General features: G+C 43.7%; 1 protein-coding gene across 2 annotated transcripts in view; it reads right to left on the bottom strand.

The window, feature by feature from the left end:
• Positions 1-3,743: 3,743 nt before the first annotated feature.
• MGLL (monoglyceride lipase) overlaps positions 3,744-13,817 on the bottom strand; it is a 91,785-nt gene continuing 81,711 nt past the window's right edge. For both annotated transcript variants that reach the window (XM_044451151.1, XM_044451150.1), the window contains exons 7-8: positions 7,540-7,755; positions 3,744-5,189 (exon numbers count right to left, since the gene is read on the bottom strand). In XM_044451151.1, the coding sequence (XP_044307086.1) occupies positions 5,070-5,189; positions 7,540-7,755 (336 nt within the window). In that variant the 3' untranslated portion in view covers positions 3,744-5,069. The remainder of the gene's footprint in view (positions 5,190-7,539; positions 7,756-13,817) is intronic.

The following is a 13,817-nucleotide window of genomic DNA, read 5'->3' as shown; positions in this document are numbered from 1 at the left end:
GTGCGCATGTATGTGAGTGTCTAGTACTGACTGAGCTGGAGCACAAATGAAACAAGAAGATATAGTGGCTCAGAAGTTACTTGGAAAAATAAGTTATCTTGCTAAGATTATGTCACCAAAGTGGCAAGGTGATGGATATAAAAAGAGCAGGCTCATTATAAAACGTTGTGCCAGACATGTTATGAGTGGGGTGGTTATCATGCCACATCTGGTGCATATGATGGTGAGTGATATATACATTAGTTACACATTAACTATTGCTCTGTCATAATGGAATGAGACTCGCAAAGGAAAACTCCCTGTTGGTGCCAGCACAGCAGTCTGGGAACCGGCAACAGTCCTACGCTCCCCAGAAACTGCATGCATTTAAAAAAAAGCAGGGGGAAATAAACAACTTTATGGAGGCTTCTTTTAAAGAACATTCGGCCTGCCTTCCAGTATGGGTATGACTATAACTTAGGGCAGGCCTGTACAACACATGACCTAGGAAGCCAAGGTACAAGGTTCAGCCACCATGTATGGAGGTCCACCAGGAGACTTCCTAAGTTCCATGGATTTGCTGCCTGCCAATATTGCTAGAGCTGCAGGCTACACTGCAGTCTGGCTAGTCATAAATTGTGTGAGCCTGAAATAAGGCAGCTTTCAGCCACTTTAGGTTTCTGAAGCATGCCAGACCCAGAAATCATCCCCATTTCTCTAAATTTCTCCTCGCATCGCCACACAGCTCGTGAACCAGATAGCTCTGGCAATAAGCAGCTTAGCAAGCTATGGCCCTGTTCCCACATCCCGTAACAGGCTTTGTTCTGTCCCTGCCTGCCAATTATGTCTCCACTGACACAGCAGCCCACAGTGGCTTAATTTACCCTTGTGGCTGTTGTGCCATCTTGGGCACTCTTTTTGCATGGCTCCCAGCTTGCCCCAACCCCGTGGGGAAAGGGGTTGTTTGCGGGTTAGATAATCCTTCAATAACCCATGGCTTTTCAAAAAGAACTTTTCTGTAACATTGCAGAGCTCAAACATGCCAACATGAACAAGCTTGACTTGAAGGGTTTAATAGCAACTTGAAGAGGGTTAGGAGTTTCCTTCACATCTGCAACACAATCCCACTAACAAACTTTTGTTGATTCTTATAACCAGCTGGAAAGTCAGATCTGTTTCATGTATAGTTCCCAATATCTAAAAATAAGACTATTTGAGCAACTTTTTTTCTTTTTGGTAAAGTACTACTCGGAGTTAGGCGGCCAGCTCTTTGTCTTTTAAACAATTATAGGCCTAAATTTGAGAGGCTGGCTGAAGGCGGGCAGCTTCAGGCTGTAAGTAGGTTCCAGAACAGAACATGCTCTCCCAAACTCACCCTCTTAGTTGGATTTCCCCAGCAGATACATCGTTACTGAAAATGTCTGAACAGCAGCTTCTACTTTCTCACAGACTGAGCATCTGATTTTCAAGTGTGCCTGTGGAGAGCTGCATATACTCCCTAATCTTTCTTTCTGCATTGCTCCAGAGCTCAGGAGTTATAGTCGTCATTCTCTGGACACACTTATTCAAAGGCAGTGAACCCAGAGTCTCTTCTGGCCATGCAGAAAACAAGAACCAGCAGAGCAGTGCTCTGACATATATAGGAATCTGTTTCTTTTTGAACAAGCACTTGTTCTCGAATGCAGGCAGCACTGACCTAGATTTCCTTCACTGTGGCAAAACTCCCAATTGACTCGAATAGGTGAAAGGCATTAAGCTCACACACACATCTTTGGAAAAATTTCCACTTGGAGTGCATTCTAACATATTTCTCCCTTAACAGCTTCCACTTTGGTTCCACTGATTGCGATACATGCAGTCTACCCGATTCTTTTTTAAGGCCTAAAAGCAGCAAGGGTCTCCCCGCTAGCTGGTCATCAACACTGCAGTCTGCCTTTCGCTCAGCTCCTGAAGTGGGAGAGGAATGCTGTATCTAAGCCACATACCTCCTCTCATCCACACACAACAGCATCTTGTCGCATCCATATCCTAACTCTTATTTTAGGGCCATTCTTTTGTACTGTGGAATGACCTATAAAATCTGCAACCAGCAGCTAATCTGGGTCTTGTCAAAAACGAGTTTTAGGGGCTGTTTGTGGTTATACAAGGTTCTCATCCACAGTTCCTAACAAGAAGGGGTGCTGGAGGTGGGGTGTGAAACTCCTGCAATCTGTGGGTTTGTATTTGCATTGCACAGCACCAGCCCAACTGAAAATTGCAGTAGTGGAAATACTGTGTTATACTGCCCCAATACACTGCTGGAGCTGAGGAGGAGGAGATACACAGGAGATTCTGTGGAGAATTTGCCAGGGCAGGATGTGACCCCCTGCAATGTCCTGGGAAAGTCAAAGGGGAAAAAAGAGGAAGTACCTCATCTAAGTACAGATGTGACACTGGAGCAATACCCAAGTTGGCACTACCGCAAACACACAAATTAAGTTTGCGGCAATGCCAATAGCCCTTGCTGGTTTTCCCTGGAAAACCTGCCGTGGCAGCAGGTGCTACTGACAATCCGCTATGGACTAATTACATTAGGGCTAAATAATGTACATTAGTGTTGCCACATTGGATACTGTCTTTGACATCTGTTCAGTTTTCTTTGGATGACTTACTGGACTTTGTCTAGTAATTCTATCACCTGCCAACCTAGGGCATTTGGGTCAATTTAGCAGAGTATCTCTGTATTCTAGACAGCAGCCACTTACCTGGGTCTCTGGAAAGACTAAGAATCACTTCCAGACAAAAAGGTAAGGAGGTTTTAGTAGGGAATCAGTGTCAGGGTTGTAAATATAAATATGTCTGGCCAAGTGCACAAGTAGTTTTGTCTGTGTGATTATTTTGCATCCTGAAATTCACCAGAACAGGTCTCCCTTTACAATTGAGACTTGATCTATCTTGGCCATCTGGCTAATTAAGGCCACTTCAAATATTATAAATTTCCTACTGAAAAGCACATGCATTTCTAAGAAAAACATGAGAACTTCATGACTAATGGCTACACTTAAGTCACTGGGAATAGTGGTGTCCCAGTGAAATAGAGTGGAAGGCTTTTCTGCTGGAAATTCACCAATTTTAAAGCAGCTTACAAGTCACAGTGGTGTCTCATGCAAGAATGCATGGGAAAATCAGGACTTAGAAGCTTCTGTATAGCAAGATTTCTGCAGGCTTCCAATGTTGGAACATCAGTGTTACGACAAATGGTGTGTGGTCTACTTCTGGAGGCTGGCTCAACCATATTAACTCGTATTATTTTACAGGGATATGCTAACAGTAACTATTAATAATAACAATATTAATAGTAATTTTCTTGCCAAGTAAAAAGTTGAGAGAAGATGTGCATGTGTGATCTGGGACAGCATTTCAACCAACACGGCAGATTTGACTGACTGGAAGCAATATCTGATAGCTGCATAGCAAGTATCTGACCAGCTATGGGATGCTCATTCATGCTTTTGTGGGCTGGCCATGCAACTAGTCCCAGTTAAGGCCAATACCCCAAAGGCTGTTGAGTTTCAGAGATCCCGCACATGCTACTCCCTTGTTTCCAACGCCCTATCATACTATAAACTAGACCAAATCCTAGACCCTCCATACAGCTCAGTCTCTCTCACATGCACCAACATAGCCATTCAACCAGCCAGTTCCCTTGCCAGTTTTCAGCACCACACATCACTCCACCCCAAGGGAAGGACTGGAAGCCACCACGTACACCTCCCCCTGCTGGTCTAGTGCTGAAGCTTCCAAGGTCCCACAGCAACAAACGTTTGAGAGTAAGCCAGTCCTTTGGCTAACCTAGGAGCCCCTTATGTATTTTTGCTGAGTATTCCATTACTTTGGCTTCTTTGTCTTGCTCCCTGTATTGGCTTCCAACCATGGGCAAAAATAAAGGAATAGCCTCAAAGAGGTGAGCAGCTTCTGAGTTTCCTTCCGAATTAAGCCCAGGAGGAGGAGTGCCACAATTATGGAAAACAATACCTGGCTATTCCCTGGTTGTCACATGACAGCTGCATTCCATTTCAGCATGGCTGTCCCTAAGGGCTATCAGGCAGAGACTGCGACCTGCAGAGCTAGTCCATGCCTTACTCCCTTCTTTCCCCACCTCCATATACCTCTGAGCAACCTACAGAAACGTTATATATTATATTTAATATTTCTCTTTAAATATAACTTTGACTTTACAGCTTAAATTATCAGTAACACACGTAACAAAAAAGCAGCCCCTACGAGTATTTACAGTTCTCGTATTGAAGCAAGATTTGGTTTCTGGAAGCAGCAACATCTCTTTAGTATGCCTAGACTTCTAGATACACTATTCTACATTATGCCTGCTCCTTGGTGGTGTCAAATCTGGGGCTGATATTGAATGGCTCTGTGCCTTGTCATTCCAGAGTGCAAAGCTGATTGTGCTGGTACTGCGCCCCAATGGGTACTCCTCTCTTTGGCCCCTGAAGGCTTGTAGGCCAAGTGCCTCTTTGGCCTGACCAGGCCCTGTCATAAACATCACCAGGTTTGGAGTTCGCACATAAAAAGGCTCCACTGTGAACCCAGCTTCCTTCCTAATTCCATCTCCACATGGCAAAGACTTTCTTGTACTGTTTGTAGTCTTGAAAGTACAGGAGAGAGGAACTGTAATCTGGCAAAAATAGAAACCGAATGACACAGAAGTTGCCAAACTTTAAAACATTCTGAAGATTATTGCAGTATAAAAAAATTACTTCAGCACCTCAGGAACTCCTTGGAAAACAAAGAACAGGGGTAGTAAGTGCTCTGGATTTTGGGAGGGATTCAAAGAAGTCCCTTAATGCAGCACTCTTGGTGGGAAATCTGGACTGATTCTTTCTCTAGCTCTTATAACCTTTAAATGGCTGCAAGGTAACCCCTTCCTCATACCTCAGGAATTTCTGTTTAAAAACAATGTATTTCAGGAGTCCCTTTAAGAGATTTTCTCCTCCCAAAGAGAGGTTGCAAAGAAAGAATAAATAAATAAAAACTTCCCTCCCAGAATATCCCAGCCACCATTTAAGAAGATCTCAGAGTTGCTTTTCTTAAGATCAGTGGGCTTCTTCTGCTGCTGAGAGTTTCTGACCAATCCACGTTTGTATTTCCTTAAGAACAGAAGCAGTTACTTCAGGAAGCTCTTTGTGCAGAGCATGATAAGCCTCGTCATACACCTGCAAGCAGAACACAAAAGGGTGGTCAACGCCAAAGGGCCGCCACACGGGCAAGGGAGGACGGGTAGGAGAAGTAATGAATCTTTGAAGTGGACACAGAGAAACTGTAAATGCAGAGACAGCCACTAAGAGCACAGCTGGGGAATAATGGATGTGGGTGGGCAGCAGCACTTGTTCCAAAACAAAGAAAAAGAAAAGCATCTGAATATGTTAAGGCATCTGAAATGGTTTTGTTAAATAAGAATTGTTTTGTTGGTTCAGACATCCTGTTTCACACCCTGTCCAACCAGAACCCTGCTTGCAGGAGGTGCGTCTGGCAGCTGCTGATCCACGAACCGGCCTAATTCTCCTGTGAATGCCACCTGAGTGCCCATCACCACATCCCAGAGCACTAGTAAGCCAGCTCTGCAAATGTCAGAAAGCTGTGCTGCTGCACTGGTAGCACATGAAGTCATCTGTGGCCCAAAGGGAGGAGAACAAACACCATGCAAGCCTCCCTTGGAAAGCCTGTTACTATCCGAAGGCAGTCAGGTGGGTGATTGTAATCACTTGGACTGAGACTCCAATTCCAAAACAAAATCCCAACTCTGTCAGTAGCGCCAGCTTATTATATTTGTTCCTCTTTTATCCCTTTCCTTTGTTTCAATTGCCCTGATCATTTTTTAAAAGAATGCCACTAGTTCAAATGGAGCCTGCACATTCCCTCAGAAGCACATGGCAACCTTGGCCATCTAAGCCCCTCTAAAATATAACTGCATTGTTCGACTAGCACTTGACCATATTTTAATCAGTCACCTTTCCCTTAATGCTCGGATGCATACTGTGAACGGCAGCCACAGAAAATGGTCATGCTAAGAGGCACAAAACCAGAGGCTCTTTTAGTTCTGCATCTCCTGCCCAATTCAACTAATTTTAGCACCTATTAGTTACCCTGGACTGAATGCAGAGAGGCGCAGCTGTGGCACCTCAGCAGGCTTTTGTGCAAATTTACACCATGTGCTCTGCTAGGCTTCTTTATGAGTCCTTCGTAATAGCTCCTAAGTAAGGCTGTTCAAGGATGGGCAATGAAGATGCTTCCCCATTTTTACTGGGGCAGGTGTTCTCTAAAACCAAATGCTTGATGAATACCATGAAGCCTGATTTGCATATTATACTGTTTCAAAATTTTACTAACAGGCCCACCAGAGACAAAGATGCAGATCAGGTCAAAGACACAGATACAGTCTCAAAGGAGAACCTATTTTGGATCCCCTGCAGGAAAATCCGCACCGTTTCCTTCCCTGAGATTACAGCCCCACTGGGCACCAAATGGGGAAAGAGGGAAGACTGTAGGTGGGTTAACGTTGTAATTTCATCTTGATTCCACTGAAACTCTCTTTTTTAGTGACAACAGCTCAACCAGCTCCTCATATATGCCTGCTCCCATGTACACATCTCTGTTATACTGGGAAAAATCATGCAAATCTCTTTCTTCCAGAAGCTCATCCTTGTAGTACATCCTATGACTGCCTGAGCATGGATTAAATTTAAAACCCACTGGGGCACAGGAAATATTTGATTGTTTTGGTGTTTTAAACCTGCTAGCTGGATTCATACAAGGTTGTATATTGGTTGAGTATGAGTTCTTGTTGAAATGGGTGGATGTTGTGTTGTGTGAATCTAATCATACTAATAAACCATAGTTTGTTAACCCAGCGATCACAACCCAACAACAAATCATGGATTGTTTGTGGTTAAACCATGGTTTCTTGGCACTGCTGGATTCACAGAACACAACAAGCCATGTTTTTAAACAACCAACAGTTCAATTTCAACTTACTCCCAACTTATACTCAACCTTGGGCATGGGTTGATGTGCTCATAGCCTGTATTTATCCTACTGATGTGTATCCAGCTATTATTTTCAAGGTGAATTAAAGGGCTAACAATACTGTGCCTTCTGAAATGAGCAGATGGAGTGGTCTTCATTTAAACTTTAGAAAGTTTCTTGTACACCTTTATGGAAGCTTGAACTTTCATCCAAACAACTGTTCTTTACAGTTTTTGGCTGTCATCCTGAGCCTAATTTCGTTGGTACTCATTCTCCTGAAATCAGTGCCACATAAATGGGCTTAGGGCTGTGGTGTATGAAAGAGACTTAGTCTACTTATCTGGCACCCCAAAGTTTAATCCACTTGGGCCTGCAAAAGATATAGAGATGTATCTAGGCATGCCTTTAATCAGGACATTTTTCTGCTCATGTCCTAACCTCTGCTGGGAAGAAGCCCTATCAAATCACTGCAGAACCCACCAAGCAATGAGCAACATTCCTTTAATCCCACCCCTGCCCCTGAAGAAAAGCCAAGAGGACCTTGAGTGTTTTATCTTGACTTGTTGCAGTATCCATTAGCAAATAGGAGCCTTTGATATCACAGAGCTTGTCAGGTGAGCCATGGAGCACCAGGATGGGAAGAGTCAGTTTGGGGAGAGAGCGCTCTATTTTGGCAATGGCGTTCAGCAGCTGGATGACAAAGGAGACTTTCATACCACCATGGTAGACCAGTGGATCTGAGTTGTAAGACTCAACCTGTAGGGATAAAACAAATTGTAGGAATTAGGAAATGTTATGCTGCAAAAAGTTTGTGTCTTCTCTGCCATTTCTTTTAAAGATGGGCAGACAACTTTTCCCAGGTCTGCCACTGTATCATCCAATGCACTGAAGTTCAGAGAGGGGTTTCTTTCCTTTTTAAAAATGAAAGTCTAGCCACAGACCTTGCCATATAGAGGCATTCTCCACAACCTTTATGTACTCAGTCCTCCTTCACCTCTGGCTGCTTTTCTAACCCAGGAAACACACTTGTGGTAGGCCTCACTTCTCCAAGGATCTTGTCCACATGCTTGGGCTCAACAAATGAAAAAGTATTCATTATCATGGGAAAGGTAGGTCCCATAGCTACATACACTAGACCTGTATCTACAATGGTAAACGAGTTGGCATGGAGATGATCAATTTTATCTGCAAAGCTTTGTGTAAATTAGTCACAGTGGTAGAGAGTTTTGATTCAGATTCCACTTTTCTACAGAAAACTGTGTTGGAGGCAGCAATGCAATTCAATTAAAAATCATCATACTAATGTATCAGTACACATTTCAGTTCCAAAAATCTCAATTCTAAGCAAAATAACAATACTGAGCTAATACGATATCACAATGTCACTAACAATATCCTAACAGTATCAATACAAGCAGAAATATCACAAAGTTGTCCCATTCCCAATGGTCAACAGCACAGGGTGAAATGGAAAGCAGGCCCCAACTGGCTCTGTGGCGAGACCAGCTCCATCAGCCTCCGCCCCACATCAACTGGTAGCAAAAAGTACACCTGACTGCAGCAGAGGTACAGAACTGAGCTGGCATCTAGTTTGGCCGGGCCCTTGGTTACCACCCCAACACAGCAGACACTCTCCTGCACTTGATCTTGAAAGCAGCTGCAGCATCTAATCTAACTGGCAAACACACCTGCTGACAGCCACCCTTTAAAGTCTATAATGTCTCCAGCACTCCAACAGCAGCATTCCAGAGGGATGTCATGTTAGGGCCCAGAGAGACTGTGGGAAATTAAAGTGGCAGGTGCCAGCCAGTTGGCTGGGCACTGGGCCAAGGGAGTCCTGCATCCACTCAGCCCTGAGATGACTAGAGCCAGCATTTTGAATTGGCAGGAAGCTCCACTAATGACTTGAGTCACTGGTGACTGCCTGGCAGGGGCATCTGTCAGGGCCAGTCTATGAGCAGCTGTCTGGTGCGAACGAAGAAACAAGGACCAGAAGTCTGGATAAAGGGCAACTAGGGTCAAGGCAAAACCAGAAACACAGAGATGCACCAGAAGCTCCTTTGAGACAGGAGATCTTAGATTTCTTCCTACCCAGGGGAAGCAAACAGCTGGCTTGGGCAGGGACAAAGCCAGAAAGTTCTTCCCCAAGAGGCTGCAGTTATGTGCAGGCCATGTGGAACATTCCCTGGTGCAGGGCCAAGGATGTGTGCAAACCGCAGGGGACAGGACAGGGGCCACTCCTGAAAGGGGCCTTGGTCAATGAGGCCCATGAGGGCCCTGCGAGTCTTAGAAGCCCGTTAGGCCCAAAACCATCTCTGGGGAGGGCTGGGCAGATACTCCCTGTGGGCTCCTCATGCTCTTTAGAAAGATTCTTCTTTGAGACCCCACAAGTCAGTCATTAGGCATCTGTTTGAAGGGGCATCAAACTGTCTAAATCCCTCTTCTTGCCTCTATATTATTCTTATTTGTTCAGAGGGAAACCTTGGTTTAGGAGGGACAGTGTAGGGAAAATAGTTGAGCTCCAGCTAAGGGGGCAACTATGGTAAGTGCCTGCGATTTTGTCAAGTTGCTCTCGTAGCTGCTGGGTGAACCCTGACATTTCCACCCAAGCCCATTTGACTTCTCTGTTTTAAACAAAAGCGCTGTGTTCTTCTGGCTACTTAGCAACTGGTTGCTGACCAAAAAGATCGGTATGTTGTTTGGTGCGTGACACAACACCATGCACAGGCGACATCGCTTCAAGCTGTGTTTGCAATGAAAAGGCAACAGACGAAGAACCCTTGGGGAAAGAAAAATGGCACAGGAGTGGGTGGCTGGATTGACAGACATTCTCTTCCCACAGAATAATGTAGGTAAATTTGTATGATAACCCTTCACCACCTCCAGATAAAGCCACAAATGCCAGGAGATGGCCTAATGGCTTCCCCGCACTGTTTTGTGCTGATTTAAAATCCTCAGAAATGCAAATATCTAACATATAAAGAAAAAAAGCAAACCATTATTGAAAAACCATTATTATTATGGGTTACTATATGTATTTATTGAGTGCTCTGTGTGTAAGCTGTCCAGAGATGTGTCGTAATTGGATGGCATAAAAATACCCAAAGGAATAAATAAATAGTTAAGGATCAGGGCATATGATGTGACCATCCAGCATGCAATGTATTTCAGTAGAACAATGAACGAACAATTGACAGAGAAAATGGTTTTATCTTCAGCCCTGATTTATTGTAGAAGTGGCAACCTTTGGAATGGCCAACAACTCATTTTAGGCAACTTATTTCAGACCTTTCAAAAGAAAGGTCTGGGTTTTTTTTAATGAGTGGGAGATGTAAGAAAAACCAGCAAGACCTTAAAAGGTTCTACCTCATTCTGTCCACCTACATTTCTGCATTCTCTCATTAACACGCCCCTTTTGCCTCTATTTGCATTCGGTGAATGAACACAGCTCAGATATTTCTTTATAGCTTATGCTATTTTAAAAGCAAGTGTTTTAAACACTGAGTGACCTCAGATTACCTCAGCAACCCCTTTATCTTCAATCACCTTTGAGGACGGAATACTGGGGAGACTGGAAGGGCTGTGTTCAATGATTATGCACCTGGTTTACATGTAGGTCACCGGTTTAGTCCCAACCATCCTCTGTCAAAAGGATGAGGTAGAAGCTGGTGTCGAAGTTTCTGCCTATAACCCTAGAAAGGGATAGCTGTATTGCTACTGCAGAGAATACTGGGCTAGAAAGACAGACACTGTTAAATGGTAGCTTCCTATGTGCCTATATTCTGGTCACGATCAGAATACCTAAACATAAAAAATGGCTTTCTAGGAACAGACCGAATCTGCATTTTCCAGCACCCTTTATCTAACTATAGTGGCAGAAAACTCAGTAGAAGGATAGTGCTAGTATAGCAATGCAGCCACAGCAAGTGTAGCAAAATGGTGGACTAGAACTTGGGGAATGTGGGTTCTTGTCCCTCGTCAGCCACGAAGCACCAATCACTCGCTCTCAGCCTAGCCCACCTCACAGGGTTGCTGTTGTAAGGATAAAATGGAGAGGAAAGGAACCTTGCAAGCTCCCGTCAGTTCCTTGCAAGAGGAAGAAAAGTGGGGTGCAAGTGGGATAATGATGATGATCTGGCAAGCAGACAGCCGATGATAGCAAGGGTCATTATCTCTGGTCTTGCTCTCTTTCAAAACTGTAATCATAACCGATTTAGAGTTATGCATCACATTTGGGGGAGAACTAAAAAAGTCTCAAATCCACCATTTACACTTCAGTTCCTGCTTTGCGAAGCCAAACTGCTATGAACACAAACAAGTCAGGAAATTCTTGGAGGACATCCCAGTGATATTTATAGAGACTAGAAATTGGTCTGTCAGATGAATACATTCAACATGTAAATAATGGCTGTTCGCAGCACAATCTGAACATGTATTGTGCAGGTTTCAACAGCAGGTGATATGAAGGAGCTGGAGATTTATTTCTTTCACACTATAAACCTTTCACAGGTTTCTGTTCCAAGGAAATTTGATGTCAGCATACAAGACAAGCTCATTGCTAGGCCTTTCTGGTGCACACAGGAACATAGCAGGGATGGCCAGAATTTGGTTCTGCTTTTGGGAAGCCGAAGAATATGAGTATAATGAAAGAATATTCTCCCTGATAAGTTTATCTGACAGGACCTAAGCAAGAGATTCACCTGTTACCTTGCCAGTAACCTGAAAGGTACAGTCAAGGAAAAATGGAACCACATAATTCTAGTGCTTGTGGTAATCAGTGTTGACTTCATGGAGCATTTCTGCAGATTGGCTAGGTAGTTCTGCATTGAGCATGCTGGTGCAGAAAGAATCCCTACAAGGGCCCGAACGGATGTTTTATCCAAGATCGTCCCATGGGGATATCTGACAAGTACTCATGCTTTCCCCAGCTCATTCTGTATTTGCATTCTGTGGGTTTTGAGTATAAGTGATACCAAGGAGCTGGTGACTGATTAGTGTCAAACTATCTAAATGCTTTGCAAATCACACTTCTAAAGAGATCTGGTGTTCGCAGGCAAGATGGTATTTGTTGGCAAGCTGTGTGTTTATCATGTGTGATGTAACACAGCAGAGGTGCTCCTTGCAGCTGCATGGGCTTGTTAAGAACCAGTACATGACTTGCAGGTTAAAAGGGCTGTAAGAACAGCTACAAGGAGCGACTTTCTGGGCAGTTCTTCCACTGGTTCACGGCTGGCTGCCAGGTGCTGGCTCTGCAGCAGGGATCTGCCTCAGCCAGAACCTCGTAAGAGTTTCTGTTGTTACGTGCCATCATCTGATGTCTCTGACTTAGGGCAGCCCTATGAACACTACCTTCCAGAACGTCCTGTCCTTGGCAACCTGCTCAGCTCTTGCAAACCCAAGGCTGTGGCTTCCTCTATGGAATCAATCCATCTCAGAGCTGGTCCTCCTCCTTCTCTTCTTCTGCCTTCCACTAAATCTGGGACCATACTAACTGAAAGATGCTTTACCAGACAACCATACCCACCCGTCTCCCACTGAAACGTCAACATTAAATATAAACATTAAATATAGTGGTTTGGATGTGCTAAAGCTTGTTTAATCTTACTGCATTGCTGACACCCTGTTAGCACTTTGGTGTCAGGAATCCTCAGCATTTCCCACATTAGAGCCTCATTGGCTCATAGTAATCATATTAGTCATTTTAATACCAGTTCAGTTAGTCTTAATAATAAACTTTGTGATCTTTGGCTAGGCTATGCTATTTTCATCCATCGTCCCTCTTTTTCTGTACCTATGAGTGTGTTCTTCAAAGAGCAAACTTGTGTTTACTTGTTAGTGTAATGCTGCTGAAGCCATTGTTTTGGTTTTTACTTTTGTTTTACTAATGGCATCAGGTACAGGTTTGCAGCTTGTACTCCTGCAAATGCCAGTAAGCAACAAAAGATGCTTTTATTTATCTACAAATAGTACTGTATTGTGTACTGCTTAGTTCAGTAGTAGGTAACAATATGTTTGAAAGCTGTAAAAATTAAAAACTGAAAATTAGGAGAGAATAAAATAATCTGTATAAACAAAATAAACCAGATGCAGACATTAATATAGCAGAATTAAGGCATTAAATCTTCCTTTCCAACCTGGTATTCTCCCAGGACTATAGCTCCCATCATGCTCCTAGCCGGCATGATAGTCCAACACACCTGAAGGGTGGCAGGTTGGCAAAAGCTGAACTAAGCCCAACTTAGGAGTAAAATCCTGAGCAGAGAACAAGATCTCACTTGGCACTGTCAGGTGACCTTCAGGTGAGCTGCTCTGGAGAGTTGGTGAACAACCATCAAAAGGCCTTTGTTGATGTAGTAGTCACCACTGTATTTCACATTTAGCAGAGGTACCTGGAGAAGGGCTTCTGCTAATAACCCACAGAATGCTTGATCCATCCAAAGTTATGTCAGCAAAGTACAAGACCTACTGCTGAGCTGGGTTGTTTTACCACTAGCACAACCTGGCAGCTATGAAGTCAATCAATTTTCTACCCCATTAAGATGAAGTGAAGGAATAAAAGATGTGTGGACAAGACTTCCTGAATCACAGAACACTTGCAGCTCCTGCTGTTACTACAGCACTTCTCTAGCAATGACATATTCCACTCCTGCTCTGAATTTTCAATGTGTGAAACAGGGGAGAAGGAAATAATTATTTTAAGCATGGACAAACCATCCTTAAGAAAGTTAAGCAGTTTTCAAGCAACCATTTCCCCCAGATCACCTATGTGAGATTCCACAAGTTGGAGTTCTAAGAAAAGAACCTAGAATCTTAAGCAC

Source organism: Varanus komodoensis, unplaced genomic scaffold, assembly GCF_004798865.1.
Source record: "Varanus komodoensis strain SLA01 unplaced genomic scaffold, ASM479886v1 scaffold6_2, whole genome shotgun sequence".
Classification (NCBI taxonomy): Eukaryota; Metazoa; Chordata; class Lepidosauria; order Squamata; family Varanidae; genus Varanus; species Varanus komodoensis.
The sequence above is the reverse complement of the archived record's forward strand: the minus strand, read 5'-3'. Positions and strand labels throughout refer to the sequence as shown.